General features: G+C 45.8%; 1 protein-coding gene across 1 annotated transcript in view; it reads right to left on the bottom strand.

Annotated features, from left to right (window-relative positions):
* Nucleotides 1-15,716, bottom strand: part of KCNH8 (potassium voltage-gated channel subfamily H member 8) — a 471,946-nt gene extending 456,230 nt beyond the window's left edge. Inside the window, exon 1 of the mRNA XM_068978142.1 lies at nt 15,641-15,716. Coding sequence (XP_068834243.1) covers nt 15,641-15,716 — 76 coding nt within the window. The remainder of the gene's footprint in view (nt 1-15,640) is intronic.
* Between the last annotated feature and the right edge of the window lie 3,514 nt (nt 15,717-19,230).

Here is a 19,230-nt window from a genome sequence, read left to right as displayed (position 1 = left end):
GAGGCTCTGAAGTTTAAAGGTATAACACTTTTCCATTCACATAGAGATTAACAAATTGCAGACCAGAAAAGAACAATTGTCTTGGAGTTTTTAAGGAACAGTGTACGAGACTTACGAGGGCAGCTGCAAGAACAAAGGACTTTTGCACCAAGAAGTTTGCAACAGCCTCCTGCCCTTTAAGGATGAAAGAAGCCTGAATGATTCTAACTCAGGTAAGAGGTTCTTTGGGACACTGGTCCACCATCTTCTTGGTCTGCTGGCTTTTCAAATAAAATCAATACTTCTTGCCGCAACAGCTCGTCTCTTGACTTACTGGCCTGTTGTGCAGCAAGTAGTGTGAACTTGAACTCAGTAACAATGCTGCAGTCCATGGGGTCGCTGAGGGTCGGACACAACTGAGCGACTTCACCTTCACTTTTCACTTTCACGCATTGGAGAAGGAAATGGCAACCCACTCCAGTGTTCTTGCCTGGAGAATCCCAGGGACTGGGGAGCCTGGTGGGCTGCCATCTATGGGGTCGCACAGAGTCGGACACAACTGAAGCGACTTAGCAGCAGCAGCAGCAACAATGCTACATAGCAATTATGACCAAGGTACTTTCTGTGGGATGAATCGTCGTTTGCAGGCATAACTTCCTGACATCAGATACTACTGTAAAAAATAAAAACATGCTGATACTTATTCAGCATATTTGTGGCTTTTGATGTTACTGGGGTCAGTAACACTGCCCCAATATGGGTACCCACGGCAGATGCAAACGTCAGCACGTTTGTGCGCGCTTAACCTACGTCAGCACGTTCGTGTGCGCTTAACTTACGTCTCCCACTGAGCGCACTGGCTTGTGGCCCTGAGGCGTCGCACGTGTTTCAAGGCACGGTGTCACAGGAGGGTGCTGTGCAGTGTGCGTGTTGTTCCAGGAAAGGACATGCATACATGTTCTTCACCTGGAAAATGCCAGGATATAAGATATGTGTTGCTGCTGGGCATCTTTCAGATTTAAGAACACATTAAAGTAAGGATTGCATTCAGTACACAGACATCTGAGACACCACTAGAAAACTGCCGTGAGCCGAGGCTGCAGAGCTGACTGGAGGCCTAGCAGCCCGTCCTGGCCTGTTCTAATGTAACAGTGAATGATAATATATTAGATTAAGAAAAATCTGGCACCAATATTAAGCCCAACGAGATTACACTGTAACTGGCACAAATACGGATGTGTGGATCCCCCCACCAAAAAGGCAGTAACATAGACATACAAAAAATGAATATCACACACACACTCTGAAATTCTAAATAAAACAGTAACAGGTAAAATTCTAAGTGAAGTGCTAAATAAAACATTACCAAGTGAAAACCAGCAACACATCCAAGAAATTTTTATTGAAAGAACGCCAGGATAGTTGAAATTATAAAATTTGTCAAAAGAATCTATTAATTGATTCAAGAAGAACCACAGAATTACCTGAATAGGTGATGAAAAGAATTGATTAAACTGCTTGATAAATAAGAACACATAACAAAATCTCTTAATAATAAAATATTTCTCAAACTAAAAACCAGAAAAATTCTTGTTAGAAAAACACTAAAATAATTCCCATTAAAGTCAAAAACAAGAAAGATGTTCTTTATTATCACCATTTTTTTTAGTATTTATAATACTAGCCAAAGCAACTAGACAAGAGAGAAACTAAAGGGACGAAAGTAAGAGCTGTGAAAATTGGAAATAAAGCAAACTTTTCATTATTTGACAGCAATATTATTTCTTATCTGAAGGCCTCAAAAAAAAGTGCAAAATCATTACAAAGAATAATAGAAACTCAGCAAGCTGACTGGTTAGAAAAATTAAAAAATGTAAGAATCAATAGCCTTCGAATAAATAAACATGACTGCATTAGAAACACTAAACACTGGAAGGAAAGGGTCGACTTTATCCAGCAGTTACAAAGATAAAATTACTAGGCATCAAATAAACCAGAAAAAAGCAAGCCTTTATTGAGAATCCCCAAAAGAGATGTGAAAGATAAAAATATGCAGCAAATTTTTGGATATGAATTTTCAACATTATAAAGATGTCATTTTCCTACAGGAGATTCCATTAAAATACCATGAGGGGTTTTTCCCACTAGATAATCTGATTCTTAAGTTCCTGTGGACTTCCAAATAAGTACGATTAGCCAAGTAAAATTCTGGAGGGGAGATAGAATAGAATGAGACTTTTAATACACATCATAAAACTTCTACAATTAAAACTGTGAAACTACACACTAAGAAGAAGATAGGCGAACATACTAAGTCAAAAATAGATATACACAAACGAATGTAGAATATGATAGTCCAGACATTTCTAATCAGCATGGAAAAGACGCATTACAGAAGAATATTGTCAGAAAAATGGATACGGATCTAGAAAGGAAGAGCCTGATCCCCACACTCTACTCAGTAGATCGAATTATACAATGTGTTGAGTAAAGAAATCGAATACACAAAATGAAACTATGGTTGAGCACATAGAACATGTACATAGGATACATCTTGTTAATAATTTTAGAGTAGAAAGCATCTCTTTAAGTACTGCACACAACACAGAAATCATAAAAGGAAAATCGATTCATTTACATAAAAATGCTAAAATCCACCAAAACTGGAGGAAACACATACAATTCACATCACTAATAAAGTGTTCAGAGTGTTACTATGTAAAGAGCTCACAAATGTCAAAAAAGGAATGAAACAATTTAATTAATAAAGGGTAATGAATATGAATAAACAAATATGCTCAGGAAAGGAAATTTAAACACAACTTAAATATATTAAATAATGCTCAGCTTCCCTTACAGCAAATACATGTACATTAAAAACGACAGTAGAAAGCCACTTTTTATCGATTAGTTCAAAAGCAATTCAAGCGGTGGAATGAAAGAATGGATATGCTGAAATGCTAGGCAAATAGCTATTATTATTATCTTTTAATTAACCGTATAACTTTTATTCAAACCCGAAGTTACAATACAATACAAAAGCTGCAATCCCAAGACATTCACTCTTCTCTACAATTCATGGAATCACAGTAGAAACAGCTTTCTGGGTTGAGGTTAAAATAGGCTCCACTTAATCTTCTACATCATTCTTTCCACTGAAGCAATGGCCAGAACACTACACTTAAGGACAAGCTACTTCCCGTCAAAGTGAGTATCTGACAGTTCAATAACATCTGACCTTCTCACAAAGATCATTTCTTCTAGACAATCAGATAAAACGCTGAAAGTTGGATACGTGTTCTGGCCTCAGTTCCCTCTAGTTTAATAACTAAGACAGTAAAAACAGTAAGAAACTCTGTCACACTGAGCAGAACAAAAAGGAAATCTGTCCAAAAGACTTATTACAACAAAAAGCAAACGAACAAAAAAGAGTGCTTTAGATTAGATCTGCGAGTTAGCGAGCAGGTGCCCTTACTTCTTCCTGTAAAGGAGAGCAAGTCTCACAGTCCTGTCCAACTCTTTGTGGTTCCATGGATGGTAGCCAGCTAGGTCCTCTGTCCACGGGATTCTCCATGCAAGAGTACTGGGGTGGGCAGCCATTCCTTTCTCCAGGGGCTCTTCCCGACCCAGGGATCAAAGCTGGGTCTCCTGCATGCCAGGCAGATTCTTGACCATCTGAGCTACAGGTAAGCCCTCTTCCTGTAAGTTCATTATAAAGAAAAGGTAAATGGTTGCTGCTGACCTGCCTCTTGAGAAACCTGTATGCAGGTCAGGAAGCAACAGTTAGAACTGGACATGGAACAACAGGCTGTTTCCAAATAAGAAAAGGAGTACGTCAAGGCTGTATATTGTCACCCTGCTTATTTAATTTCTATGCAGAGAACATCATGAGAAATGCTGGGCTGGAAGAAGCACAAGCTGGAATCAAGATTGCCAGGAGAAATATCAATAACCTCAGATATGCAGATGACACCACCCTTATGGCAGAAAGTGAAGAGGAGCTAAAAAGCCTCTTGATGAAAGTGAAATAGGAGAGTAAAAAAGTTGGCTTAAAGCTCAACATTCAGAAAACTAAGATCATGGCATCTGGTCCCATCACTTCATGGCAAATAGATGGGGAAACAGTGGAAACAGTGTCAGACTTTATTTTGGGGGGCTCCAAGATCACTGCAGATGGTGACTGCAGCCATGAAATTAAAAGACGCTTACTCCTTGGAAGGAAAGTTATGACCAACCTAGATAGCATATTAAAAAGCAGAGACATTACTTTGCCAACAAAGGTCCATCTAGTCAAGGCTATGGTTTTTCCAGTGGTCATGTATGGATGTGAGAGTTGGACTGTGAAGAAAGCTGAGGGCTGAAGAATTGATGCTTTCGAACTGTGGTGTTGTTGAAGACTCTTGAGAGTCCTTTGAACTGCAAGGAGATACAACCAGTCCGTTCTAAAGGAGAGCAGTCCTGGGTGTTCATTGGAAGGACTGATGTTGAAGTTGAAATTCCAATACTTTGGCCACCTCATGCGAAGAGTTGACTCACTGGAAAAGACCCTGATGCTGGGAAAGACTGAAGGCGGGAGGAGAAGGGGCCGACAGAGGATGAGATGGTTGGATGGCACCACCGACTCAACGGACATGAGTTTGGGTGAACTGGGAGCTGGAGATGGACAGGGAGGCCTGGTGTTCTGTGGTCCATGGGATCATAGATTCAGACACGCTTGAGCAACTGAACTGAACTGAGCTGAAAAGTGCATAACACTGGAGAATATATTTCTCCCATAAAAGTTGACTTAAAATATGTAGAAGAATTTTCTGTGTAAGACAGTGTAAAAACACAAAAAGATGCCACTATAACAGCCATAAGAATTAGAATATCTTCTATAGAAAGATTAGACTGACAACAAAAACATCACAGAAAGTTCTAAAGTCAGTAAATTCTAAGGACCAAAATCTCAAGGAAGATGGGTTTACTTTTTCTTTCAAAAAAAATGGACAGTAGATATTCTTAGATGAGCAAAACTGCTTTGCAAGTGAGTGCACTTAGTTCCAGATATGAGTCTTAAGTACCAATCGAAAAACAGTCCTTAAATGACAAGTACTTACAGCATAATATATCAAAAGGCAAAACAGTATATGAACCAGAAAAGGCTAAAATCTTTAAAGCAGAAATCCCTTTTTGTGAGAGTTGGAAACTAGAAATGCTGTCACAGATTGCCCCAGCCTGTTTATACTTACTATTAAAAAACCACATTTTAGAGGCAGTGTGATATAGTAGAAAAATCACAGGCTATAGTAGAAAAATCACAAGCTACTGTGATAACACTGGGAAAATTCTGAGCTTGAGTCCTGTCATCTGCTACAGAAAGGGCGCTGAAGTGCCTGCCTCCTTGCTGAGCCGGGCTGCGTAGGAACCGATAACGCAGCAGCCAGCCACACAGCATGGATGCAGACAGGCCCCAAACGGTAGTCACTGTCATCATCAGAGTCCCATAAAAGAAATTAGTACTTCCCCATGTGGAAATGAAGGGCTAGAAGTCAGTCTGGAATTGTGTTTCAAAACTACATTTAAGCACATAGTACTAGAGCGTCGGTTATCACTGAAAGGCAATAAAGGCAGTCAATATACAAACCTGGTCTTTAAGAAATGTGAATTTTTTTAGCCAAAGAAACATTTATTGAGCACAGAATTTCTTCCCAGCATAAGCCCAAGCGAGGAAGCACCAAATGAATGATACAGTCAGAGCTGGAAGAAGCTGAAGGCTGAGTGTTGACACCTGAAGGCAGGTCATCAGAGCACACAGAAGAGCTGAGTAAGGCATGGCCTGAGCAAGGTACTGTGGCCGCTCGGGAGAAGGTCGCCTGACTCTCTGGCGCCTCAGGGCGGGGGCCAGGCAGAGGCCCAGAGGGTTCCGGGTGACAGTGTCTGCAGCCTTAGGATTCTGCAGAGTGACCTTGGGGTGAGATGACTCTGAGGAAGAAGTGGCAGGGAACTGTCCACTGCAGGGTTAAACGATGACACTGCTTTTACAGAAAATCACTCTGGGGACATGCAGGCTGAAAGGGGGCACAAGTGGGTCAGATAGAAGCTTCTGCCTACGAGAGTCTAGGAGAGTAAGGCTGCCATCGTGCCCAGGAGAAACGGGTCCAAACTGGAGCAGGAGCAGGAGAGGGAGACGAGGTGCCCAATCGGGGCACTTCCACACGAAACCTCAAAGCCTGATGACCCATGAGGTGGACGGGCCACTCAGGCCGGCTCAGAGCTCCCGCCTGAAGAAACTGGTGGGTGGGGACGCCAATTACGGTGCCAGAGAACAAATAGGGTTCATGGGCTAGAAAAGAGTATTAGTTCACTTGGGGTCATGTGAATTTTGAAGGGCTTAAGGGAGATGTTAGTTGTATTAACAGCTAAAAAGGAAAGCAAAATTAATTTTCCAGGGAATTTATAAGCCAAGAACCACATTTGACTGTTTAAATTACTGAGAAAACTCTTCAGTTGCTGCAGTTGTTAAGTATGACCTATGCCACAGATGAAGTTGAAACCTCATCGTTTTTGTTTGCAGGCGCTGCTAAACCAAAAAGGATTTAAAAACAGTGTTTAGACAGGATCAGCAAATAGGCACTGCCTGGGTGAGCCTACTGCCTCTGAAGAAGTGGCAATTCTGTACCTTTGAGGGTTGGCGTTTCTCCAGTCGCTTCACGGGGACTAGCACACCCTCAATTACTTTTCTTCTTCACAGGCGTAGTCCTACAGAGCAACACAGTGGAGAGCAGCCCTGGGGGAGAAAGGCACTCAGCTATGCAGTCAGAAATCAATCTTTCCCTTTCCTAAGGAAAGCTGGCTTCATGGGCAAAGCAGACATTCATGAACAATTGAATCACACACAATTTCACTGTGTAATAAGGGACCCTTGCTCAAGTGTAAAGGCTTTATTAAGACACAGTAAGAAGAAGGATCTTAGCGATTTGGTTTACACACTTGGACAGCCTATAAGAATTAATTACAATATCTAGACATAAGAGCCAGATAAACACACACACACACACACACACACACAATAAAATAATATCTTGCTTTTTCAAAGGCAAGACCAAGCCAATATAGCTCTCTCCCACTGAAGCCCATGAGCTTGAGTCTCTCAGCTTTGTTCAGAGAGCCCAGGCGAAAATTCAGACACCAAGTATTGTAACTCTTAATGGGTAGAAGCTGAAAAATATTGCAAAACTCTCATGGGAGCTGCGAGTAATCTCTAGCTGGAAAGAACAAACACTTTTGGAGGGAAGGGAGGAAGGGCAGTATAGGCAAGGGGATTAAGACGGTACAAATCTTCAGGTAAAAAATAACCTACAAGGATATGTTGTACAACATGGAAAATACAGCCAATGTTTTATAATAACTATAAGTGGAATATGACCTTTGCAATTTGTGAATCACTATATTGTGCACCTGTAATATATAATATTGTATATCACCTATACTTCAATTTAAAAAAGAAAAAGAAAGGAGTACCTTCAGTTTCCTAGGCTCAGTGACAAGTGCTACACAAGTTGGCAAAGTAACTGGAAGATTATTTTTTGCCCTTTTCATATATGAGCTGAGCATTCCCACCCAGAAGTCATTTACTGTGTGATGCCCCCTGGAGAAGCTATTCCTCCCTCAGCCAAACGTGCACAGCCCTTTGCCTAAACTTGCTGAACACTCGTGTCCCTTTCCAACCCGACCATGGTAATCTGTGCCTACATTTCCTGTCCTCTTTTAGAGAAGGGCAAGCCTGTTTCACCCCAAAGATGCTAGCATAATGGCTTTGTATAGAGTCAGCATGGATTAAACGCCCTCGAGGAAATGTTTGACTCACTGAATAAAGTAAAGACGTCCTAAGAGAGAACGCACCCTCCCAGACGAGCATCGTGTCTGGTCTACAGGCAACATCAAATACCAGAGCCTAGGAAAATACGCGGGGGTATAACTTCTATTCTTAACCTGTTTACCTATCCATGCTCTTCTGTACGATGATGTCAAAACAAAATTATCTGGTACTTCTAAAGGTCATGTAGAAAAATGTTTATTATTATATCTCACTCATTCAAAGAAATGCACTCTGGTTAGCTAAGTCATGTCTGACTTATTTGCAACCCTATGGATGTAGCCCACCAGGCTTCACTGTCCATGGGATTTTCCAAGCAAGAACACTAGAGTGGGTTGCTATGCCCTCTTCCAGGGGATCTTGCTAAGCCAGGGATCGAACCTACATCTCCTGTATTTGCAGGCTGATTCTTTACCATTGAGCCACCAGGGAAGTCAGTTTAAATCCAAATTCTTATAAATCGAACACTTTGTTCATTGCAGGAAAGTTTTGAGAACCTATATGATAAGTCTTTTGCAGGATAAAGAATTCATCTCTCAAGTCGAAAGAGTGAAAATAAATAATTCCCTCGTTCCTCATCCCTCTCTCAATTTGTTCTTCCCTCTCCCTCTTTTTTTCTTCTTTTCTATGTTTTAGTAAACTTGGGATAAAGCTTATATAAAGAAAAGTATTTAATTTAGCATAACTTCAACACAACAGTGCATAATGTGGAGTTTCTTAAAATTTGAAACATGGTTAGAGGCATAAAAAAGAGACGGAAAACATACTCTTTCAAAACAGTCCACATACAGGCCCAGTTACAGAAGTGGGTCTGAAGGTAAGTACAGTGGAAACAGCTTGGTCCGCTTAGGGTACAAGGACTCGTCTTGGATCCTAGACGGATGCCACAGCTGTGGACTGGCTCACCCTCCAGTACACAGACCAACAGACCTCATGGGCTCTTCCTTATCTGGAAAGAGTACGCACTGTCCAAAGACTGGGATTAATATTCTGAAAATATCTTTATGTCTCCCACCTTTTTCCTAGATCGGAGAATGAAGAGTCTTATAACACCACTGACTAAACGCGTCCTAGGCTGGGCTGACTCACACATCATCACCAAATATAGAGAAACACCCTCAGCCCAGTGAGTTGGGCCATACATTCACCAAGGATTCAGATGCGAGTTTATGTGCATACAGAATTACAGAGACTGTGCTCAGTAAACCTGCCTTACAGAAAGACAGATGTGAAAATGTTAGGCTTTGTGTGATGGGACAGCACTGTTAGCAGCTCAGAAGATTTCCAACATCTCATGTGACACCTCATCTAATCCCTTTCTCTTGCATATGGACAGATCATGTGATTTTAGAAGGGATTTTACAGATGTAATTAAGATCCCTCATCAGTCAACTTTGAGTACATCAAAAGGGAGATTATTCTGGGTGGACCTGATGGAGGTGAGCTCCTAAGAGAAAGGCATCCTTGCTTTTTATTTTTTTTTAAATTTTTGTTTTAGTATAGTTGACTTACAATGTGTTAGCTTCTGCAGCAAAGTGACTCAGTTACATACATGCATATAGCCACTCTTTTTTAGATTCTTTTCCCTATTGGCCATTACAGAGTAGCGAGTTCCCTGTGCTGAACAGTAAACACTTCAGTTCAGTTCAGTTTAGTTGCTCAGCCGTGTCTGACTCTGCGATCCCATGAATCGCAGCATTCATTATCTATTTTTTATATAGTAGTGTGTACACGTCAGCCCCAATCTCCAGTTTATCCCTCTCCCCCTTCCCTGCTGGGCTTCCGCGGTAGCTCAGCCGGTGAAGAATCCACCTGCAATGCAGGAGACCCTGGTTTGATTCCTGGGTCAGGAAGATCTCTGGGAGAAGGGATAGGCTACCTACTCCAGTATTCTTGGGAATATTCCCTGGTGGCTCAGACGGTCAAGAATCTGCCTGCAATGTGGGAGGCCTGAGTTCAGTCCCTGGGCTGGGAAGATCCCCCAGCTGGGAAGATGATTCCCCTGGAGAAGAGAACGGCAAACCACTCCAGTATTCTGCCTGGAGAATTCCATGGACGGGGGACCCTGGCAGACTAGAGTCCACAGGGTCACGAAGAGTCAGACAGGACTGAGTGACTTTCACTCTCATTTTTCACCCTTTCCCCTTGGTTATCATAATTTTATTTTCTATATCAGTGAGTCTATTGCTGTTTTGTAAATAAATTCATTTATATTCTCATTTAGATCCCACATTTTAGACAAATATATTGTCCTTCTCTGCCTGACTTCACTCGGTATGAGAGTCTCCAGGTCCACTCACGTTGTGCTAATGGCATTACTTAGTTCTTTTTATGGCTGACTTATATTCCATTGTGAAGAAGTTAGCCCCTCTGCGGTGAGAGGGCCTGGGGAGGGATTTTGCATCAGGAGCCCAAAGGAAACCAGCTGCTGATAAAAGTCCCCAGCTGAAGACCTGCATGAAAGCAGAGGCCTCAGTCCCAAAACCCCAAGGAACTAAATTCCTCCAGCAACCCTGTGAGCTTGAAGGAGGGCCTCAAGCCTCAGCTGATGACTTGGTTGCCACCTTGTGGCCTTTCGAAGCCCTGGGCACAGGGCCCCAGCTAGTCCCTGCCTGATGTCTGACCTAGAGGACGGTGAGAAAGCACGTCACCGAGGGGGCAGTGGTTCACTGCACAGACGCAGAAAACCAGCGCGGGAACCATCCCTCCGAAAGAATGGGAGTGCCAGCGGCTTCCCGTGGCGTGTGAAAACACAGGCGAGTCTGTACAGACTGCCGTTCGCAGGAGACATCTATGCAGCGCTGCGTGTTTCTGCCAACGTTTCCACGGAACAGCTTGTTACACAGACCCACACACGACGGAGCTCTTTCTTTTCGTCGGCTACATGCCTTTGGATATTTCCCACACTATAGCCCAGAAAAGACTCAGGAAGTCCCGGGTGCCCCCTTTTTCACTGTGCTCCCTTCCTGCAGCGCTCGCTACCTTACCTTCTCTCTGTCCTGGTATTATGAGATCTACATACCTTGAAGAAACTATAAAGACGAAAAGCCATTAAGAACCGCCTTTGAACAGGAAGCATTCCAATTTAACAAATGTCGTTGGACCACTTTGAGCAGGAATACATAAAACATATGCAAATACGAATGAGTGTCTAAACCACCATTATTTCTGAATACTTTGACTGGAATCTCCTTGACAGAGTCCAATGGACTACAAACTTCCTTTAGAGCTTCGACCTTGTTTCACTAACCCCAAAGGGAAAAAAATGTTCTGGCCAAATTTTGATGCGACTGGAAAATGTAGGCTAATGCACCACTTTGTTTGGAAACGGACACTTTTCTTTGAAAGTTTTATATACTCAAAAAAAAAAAAAGTGTTTTTCTCAGATGGTACCCTGCGGCAAACATTCGCCACACTGAAAAACTCTTTTTAAAATACGCAGTCATGTGCTCTGTTATTATACCTTCCCTTTGTCCAGGTTAATATTCATGTATTTAAAACAACTGTCTACTCTGAAAGTAATTTTTTATGTACATTAATGGTGTAAAAATAAAACATTATGCAGTCATAATGTTAAGATTGTGTGTGTGTGTGTGTGTGTGTTCAACTGTTTTAAGTGAGAAGTATGGCTATATGCTGAGTCAAAGAAATTCATTGGAGTTACTTTTACCCCTAAATGGGGTTCAGTTCAGTTCAGTTCAGTCACTCAGTCCTGTCGGACTCTTTGCAACCCCGTGAATTGCAGCACACCAGGCCTCCCTGTCCATCACCAACTCCTGGAGTTCACTCAGACTCATGTCCATCGAGTTGGTGATGCCATCCAGTCAGCTCATCCTCTGTCGGCCCCTTCTCCTCCTGCTCCCAGCATCAGAGTCTTCCAATGAGTCAGCTCTTCACATGAGGTGGCCAAAGTACTGGAGTTTCAGCTTTAGCATCATTCCTTCCAAAGAAATCCCGGGACTGATCTCCTTCAGAATGGACTGGTTGGATCTCCTTGCAGTCCAAGGGACTCTCAAGAGTCTTCTCCAACACCACAGTTCAAAAGCATCAATTCTTCAGCACTCAGCTTTCTTTATAGTCCAACTCTCACATCCATACATGACCACAGGAAAAACCATAGCCTTGACTAGACGGACCTTCATTGGCAAAGTAATGTCTCTGCTTTTGAATATGCAATCTAGGTTCGTCATAACTTTTCTTCCAAGGAGTAACCGTCTTTTAATTTCATGGCTGCAGTCACCATCTGCAGTGATTTTGGAGCCCCAAAAAATAAAGTCTGACACTGTTTCCACTGTCTCCCCATCTATTTCCCATGAAGTGATGGGACCAGATGCCATGATCTTCATTTTCTGAATGTTGAGCTTTAAGCTAAATGGGGCACACATATTCAATACTTGCAAAGTTCTAGGTTTTTCTAAGTCTCACTTACATTCAATTTACCAGGAGAACATATTCCAAGAGTAGCTCTATGCTAGGGAAGTTCTATATGAAATGACTTGTATTTTCCAGTAGTTGTTGGAAAGTACACTGCATCTGAGGAAAAGCCTTCAGTTAGCGGCCCACTACTGTCTTTCACTCCTGACAGAGAGGTCACTTCTTAAACATTAAAAAGAAGAAATATCCTGGCATGCCAAGCAATAAAGTGTCTCTGGTGGTGGTTTAGTTGCTCAGTCTTGTCTGACTCTTTGCGACCCCTGGAGTGTAGCCCACAAGGCTCCACTGTCCTTGGAATTTTCCAGGCAAGAGTACTGGAGTGGGTTGCCATTTCTATCTCCAGGGGATCTTCTCGATCCAGGATCTTCTGGATCCAGGGATCAAACTGAGGTCTCTTGCATTGCAGTCAGTCCCTTGCATTGCAGGTGGATTCTTTATTGACTGAGCCGCCAGGGAAACCCAGGGAAAGCATCACTAGGTGATAAAAAGCATTGTCAGCTGCTTTGATGCTGTTCTGTGATAATACAGCAAGTGATAAATTATAGATTATGTTATAGGCTTTTATTGTCATATATTTAATTTTTCCTGGGAGAAATTTTAGATGATGTTTCAAGATTTATTATTTTCCACTACAGTATTAAGTCAATAAAGATAATAATAATACTGCATGGTGGTTAACTAAGGGGGCTGCTAGGGTTATTGTTTGGTCTCTTATTTTTTCAATGATATTGCCCCAAATAAAACAGAGTAAGAAGTTAACATGACTATAAAATATACCCAACAAATAAGGCAGAAATGTACCAAGTAAACACACCATGTTTTGAGTACAGTCGCATTACTCTTTCTCCAGTATAATTTTTATTTGGACAAGTGGTAATTTTGCAAATTTAAAACTTGCAAGTAGTTTTATCTTTCCCAAGGAAATAAACGACTGCTCTAAAAAGTCAAGAGAGAGAAGAATGATCATAGGAAAAGAGTTTCAGGGACAGTAATTATACTTAATAAAATTGTGTCAATACATAAAAAATAGAAAAAGATAAACTAAATATTTAGCTGGCAAAATCGTTTGCCATGATGCTAGATACAGCAAAATGTGTGGCTAAATTTTGCTGAACATATTTTTTTAAGTTTCAGATTATTCAGGTCTTCTTGCAATTCTAAGGAAGTGCAAATGAGAAGATAGATTCCTCATTCCTCGAGTGGGGTTTGTTGGGATGGGGGGTGTCATTATACGCTGTGCTCCGCTGATTTTCAGACTGATTTGATACAACGTGGCCCCCTCCAGGAATTCCACAGGCCCTTGGAGCACAGGACAAGCACGCTCTCCTTTTACAGTTCCAGTTCTGCTATTATTCTAAATGCTGGTGATGTGATGTGATGATGGTCTTCCCAAACAAGGCTTTAAAACTTCTAACCTTCTATTTCATTCACCTGAATGTGTAGTCAAAAGAGAAACAGAGCTATTCAGTAGCACACCATTCTTTCTCTTACATGCCCTCTGTTCATCAAATGTTATAGTGAAAGAGGCAAAGGTGTTCTTACAGATGATCCGAAGCCTCCTCTCATTAGGGACTGATACCTAAATATAGCCCTGCTGAAATTCCCAGCGCTATGCTGAGAACACACCGCATTCCATTCAACTTTAAATGACAATGAAATAAGCAACCACCGTTTACCAATTAGTTCATTTTCAATAGATGTATTTGTAATCAATATCAAAAGTCTTTGGGGTTTAAATTTTCAACTTCGAGAATAACATCCACTAGAAACTAATCAGTTCCTAATGTAATAAATAGTAGTGACTGCAATCATGCATGAAGACAGAAGTGGTGACGCTGTGTAGAGGTTGGGCGGTGGGCATGATGGCATCGGCAAGGGTTTGAAAGCCTAATGATGGTATTTTCTCTTCTTATCATCTGACTAAGACAATAGCATTGCTCTTCACTCATACATCTAGAACATAACAGGGGAGGGAAAAGCTAAAGATAAAGATAAAACCACCGGAAAGAATGTTCACAACAACCACCCCGAGTAGGCTGGACGTCAAAAATAAAAACTGAAAAAAATCCAGTAAATATTTCATTCCTCCCTCTCATAAACTTTCTTAACTATCCCTGACGCGCCTAAGTCCAGGATTTACTTCCCACCGTAGTAAGACCTTGTATCCAGACTCCTGGAGTTAAAATTGTTACACGTGTGCTCCCCCAGCAACTCCGAGAAATATGCCATCATCCTAAAAAGTGATATCGAAATCACTACAAGCCTTTGGAGCTGATGAGTTTCTACGAGTTTTGTGTATAGGCAGAAAAGGAAAGCCAACACGCAGAAGCAACACAAGCTAGGAGGACGGTGTGAGCATTCATAGTGAAACCAAGTGATAGCTTTTGCTGCGGGCGGGCGAAGCACAGACTGCTCATTGCAAGGAAAACCAACAGCCCCTGGAGAAGGAGGGCTTGAGAAGCCCGGAAGTAACGGGGACCTGACCGTGGTACTGAAAGAGAACCATTCGCAGATGTGATCACGTCTCCTAGAATCCACAGGGCATATCTTTGCTTTTAAACTGAAGCTTAAACAGGCTAAACGTCCAGTGATTTTCGCCCTCAAAATACATATGTATATGTTGAAACTTTCTCTTATGATAGATCAGCCTTTAGCATGCCCAGCATCTCTTTCCACAACAGTCTCTTCTGGAGTGCTAGGGTAATTCCAGATCGAAAGGTATTTTATTCTACCTGAGAAGCAGGACTCGATATTCTGACCAACTCACAACGCTTAGAATTCTACAGGAAGCTTACACTTGGCGATCTTGATTCTAGTTGCATTTCTTAAACTCAGATGGGATCATGCCTATCCAAAAGACTTTTCAGAATGAAGCTCCACTGAAGAAGAACACTCCAAACTCTCCCTATAATTTGTTGTGTTAGTCGCGCTGAGTCTATCCGACTCTTTGCGACCCCATGGGCTGTAGCCCGCCAGGCTCCTCTGTCCACGGAGCCTTGAAACTCTAGGTAGATTGGCAATTCACCAATATGAACAATTTTCATCTTCACCTCATAAAACTAATAAAAACCGATTCTTTAAAGAGGCATTACGGGACCCACAGTGAACACAGATGTAGGTCTTTCTTCAGATTATTTTCCAGCCTTTACAAACCCAAGAATCAAGGGGGCCAAATACATCGAAGTGTTAATACTACACTGAAAAAAAAAAAAAATCCTCCCCACAAAAGACACCTCGGCAGGAAGCGAAGGAAACACTCCCCTGGTGCAAAATGGACAGTGGGAACGAAAGCAATTTACATGAGAAAAGATCGTTTAAAAAAAAAAAATATATATATATATATGCAACTCATCCAAGTGCGAGACTTACGTGTTCCGTCAAAGCGGGTGGCGATGGTGTCCAGGAAGGTGTTCTGGGGCGCCAGTAATCCTTTCATAACCGGCATCTTTCCAGCGCGGTGTGAGATTCTCCATCAAAGTTTGTGCAGGAGGATGGCTCGGGAGGAAAGTGCCAAGAAGCGGAGCGGGGAGCGCAGGGCCGGCCGGGAGGGGCCGGCGCCGGCGAGGGGCCGCCGCGAGCGGCGGGAGGACGCGAGGGCGGGGGCGCGGCTCCGGCGGGGGCAGCCCCGGGGCGCCCGCCCGGCCCGGCCCGCAGCGCCCGGCCCGCCCGGCGAGGCCGCCTGGCCCGCGCTCCACCCCCGCGGCCGCGGGAGCCCCCGTGCCCCCGCCGCGCGCCCCCTCCGCGCCGGGCGCCGCGCCCTGACCGCCGGCGCGGGGGTCGCGAGGGCGGCGCTCGGGGCTGCGCGAGGCTCGGGGCGCGGGGAGACGCGAGCGAGCGCCGCTCCCGGCCCCGGGAGCCGGGGAACAAAGACCCCTTTGTTCCGCGCCGGCCCTCTCCCGGGGAGCCCGGAGTCCCGTGGGTGTGGTGTCGGCGAAGGGGAGGAGACAGGTCGGGCAGGTACCCGGCCGCCCGCGCCCCGGGGCCGGCCCCTCCCGGCGCCCCCGCCGAGCCCGGCGCCCGCGCCCCCGGGGGCGGCCCCCTCCCCAGGCCCGCGGGTCTCTCACCCGGGACTCGGGCGCCGCCGGCGTCTCCGCACCTTCCCATCCCCGGCCCCGAAACGGAGCCTTCAGCCCCTCGCCCCCGGATGGCCACTGGTCCCCGCAGGCCATGCTAAGCGAGGAGAACGAAATGATATAATAGCTTTTTATTTGGACGGTGAACGGGGTCCCACTCTGCGGGGAAAGGGGAACAAAACCTTGCTAGAAAAGTTTGCTGTTGCTATTGATTTGAAAACCGCCACGTAAGTAAACACGCGGGAGGCTGCCTAGTGAGAGCACGGAAGGCCAGCCGCGCCGGGGCCTCGCCCGCCTTCCCGCTCGCAGGCGCGCGGCCCCGGGTAGCAGGCCCGGCCGCGCCCCCGGCCGGCGTCCGGGAAACGAAAGCGGGCCTCCGGGCCCCGCCGCCCCGCTGGCCCGGGGACGCCCTCCCGCCCTGCGTCCTGCCCCGGGGAAGCCTGGCCCCGGCTGGGGGCGCAGCGCCGCCGCGAGCGGGGCACCCCGCAGCGCGGCATCCAGGAAAAGTCCGCAAGGGAAGCGTGTGCGGGAGGCGAGTCGGGGAGGGCACCGGGGCTGGGGCACCAGGGCAGCCCAGGTGCGGGCGCCCGCGAGCAGAGAGGCGGGGGCGGCCGGGTGCGCGCCGCCGGGCGAGAGCGGGCCCCGGGCCTCCGGGGTCTCCGGTTGCGGGGGCGTCGGGGGGACCCCGAGGCTGTCGTCACGGCTTGTCCAGGCCCCCGGGGGGGCGGGCTGTCGGGGCGGAGGCACGCCCCCCTCTCCCCGCCCCGACCCCCCTTCCTGGTGATGCACTTCCTGCGGCCGAGGATTCCCTTTGTGTTGAAATTCGAGGAGATCCGGCCTCCGCGAGCTGCGGGAGCGGCGGCGGCGCGCCTGGCACGGGGTGGGCTTGGTGGGACTGATGAGTGGGTGGCCAGGGCGACAGCGGCGGGCAGGGGGAGGCAGGGTCCGCGCCCCCGTGCCCGGCCCGCCCGGCCCGAGCCAGCTGAGCTCGGCGGACACCGACTGCGCGGGCGGAGTCCTCCAGCGGCGCGCCCGCCACCTGCCACTGGCTGGGGGTCCCCTCTTGGGCAGAGCGGAGACGCACAGACGAGGGGCGCCCTGCTGCCTGGGCGGTACAGGGGATTCTAGAAAAACCAGCCTGCTGCTGTCAGGGCGCAAGCCGGGGAACTCCTCCTCTGAGGCGCCCTGAGGCTGAAGTGAAATATAAAATACATGAAGTGTAAACCACGACTCGGCTTCAGAAAATTTGTACTTTGGGGCCGTGTGTGTGTGTGTGTGTGTGTGTGTGTGTGTGTGTGTGTGTAAAAGCTGTTGTGTCGTGGGCTTTATCCGTACTGCCGAATGCATGAAATCCCTTGCAAGAAACAAGCAACACGAAGGACTTCAGAAGGGCACCCCACCCCCCGCACCCCGAGAAAGCGCCGGTTTTATGGCGAATGGAACCGGCGTGTCGCTGGCTGCTTCAGCCCTTCCTGCAGCACCTGCTCTGAGACCTGACAAGACTCCCGACCAAAATGCCCGAAATGCTTATGCAAGATCGGGGTCCTACTGGTCTGTAGCAAGTGAATCTCACCACCTCTTAGATATTTCCCCTGCATGCCTGCTAAGTTCCTTGAGTCCTGTCTGATTCTTTGAGACTCTGTGAACTGTAGCCCACCAGGCTCCTCTGCCCATGGGATTCTCCAGGCAAGGACACTGGAGTGGGCTGCCATGCCCTCCTCCAGGGCATCTTCCCAACCCAGGGTCGGAACCCTCCTCTCATGTCATCTGCATTGACCAGCCTGTTCTTTACCACCTGGAAAGCCCCATGTTTTTCCCTACCAAGATGAAATCTTTCTTAGGAGGGCATCAGCACTCAAGTCATTGGGTCCAGGCCATCTCTAAGCTTTGGCCTAGTCAAGGACCTAATCCTAAGTGCTTGTGAGGCGGATGAAGCCAAACTGCGACTTTAAAACATGACCTTGTTGATAGTTGAAGCATATCCCAGTTCCCTTAGACATACTTTGGCACCTTGAAATCAAAGAGGCTCAAGAATGAAGGAAACACAATGAAAACTTGGAATTCCAGCACCATCTGTCACAAATCTCCCTTCCTTTCCTTAAAGGAAATGTCCCCACTGTCCTGTGTGTGCCAAGTCACTTCAGTCCTGTCCGACCCTTTGCCACTCTATGGACGGTAGCATCTCAGTCTTCTGTCTGTGAGATTCTCCAGGCAGTACTGGAGTGGGTTGCCGTGCCCTCCTCCAAGGGATCTTCAAGACTGGTTGACAGAAAGGAACCCAGCTCATCTCATTGAACACCTTTCCATCCTGTGGAAACCGTGACATTTCCCTGTGACCTGAGTAAGACCACACCACGAGAACACAGGCTGACCACACAACCCACTAAACTCAAGGCCCACATGAAGAGACTCATGTTCACAGAAGAGATCATTTCTTTGACTCATATGTAAGAGAAGACACAAAATCCCTCAACTCAGACTAGGGTACTCTGCGTTATGTTCTATAGAAGGCCTCTCTAGGTCAAACCAACCCAAACAAATTTCACTGATTTTCCATGTCACAAATCATCCTAAAACCCACAATAATAATATTTTGTTTTGTTCCTAGATCTGCCATTTGGGCAAGGCTCATTGGGACAGCGCGTTTCTGAGTATCTTCTGATATGTCTCCCTGACTTGGATGGAATCCAGTGCTGACTGTCAGCTGGGGACTGAACCAGGGCTGGGGCTTGGGGGCCTGAGTTCTCCTTCCTATGAATCTCTCCAGGCATCCCTGGAGCACGGTGATTGGGCTTCAGGAGTGCATAATCCCAAGAGACAGGAGTTAGGATCGACCCGTTTCTTAAGGCTTGTCTAGAAACTGAGAGCAAAGCAGGCACAGAGCCC

The sequence above is a fragment of the Capricornis sumatraensis genome, chromosome 1, assembly GCF_032405125.1.
Source record: "Capricornis sumatraensis isolate serow.1 chromosome 1, serow.2, whole genome shotgun sequence".
Taxonomy (NCBI): domain Eukaryota; kingdom Metazoa; phylum Chordata; class Mammalia; order Artiodactyla; family Bovidae; genus Capricornis; species Capricornis sumatraensis.
This window is presented reverse-complemented; position numbering and strand designations above follow the sequence as displayed.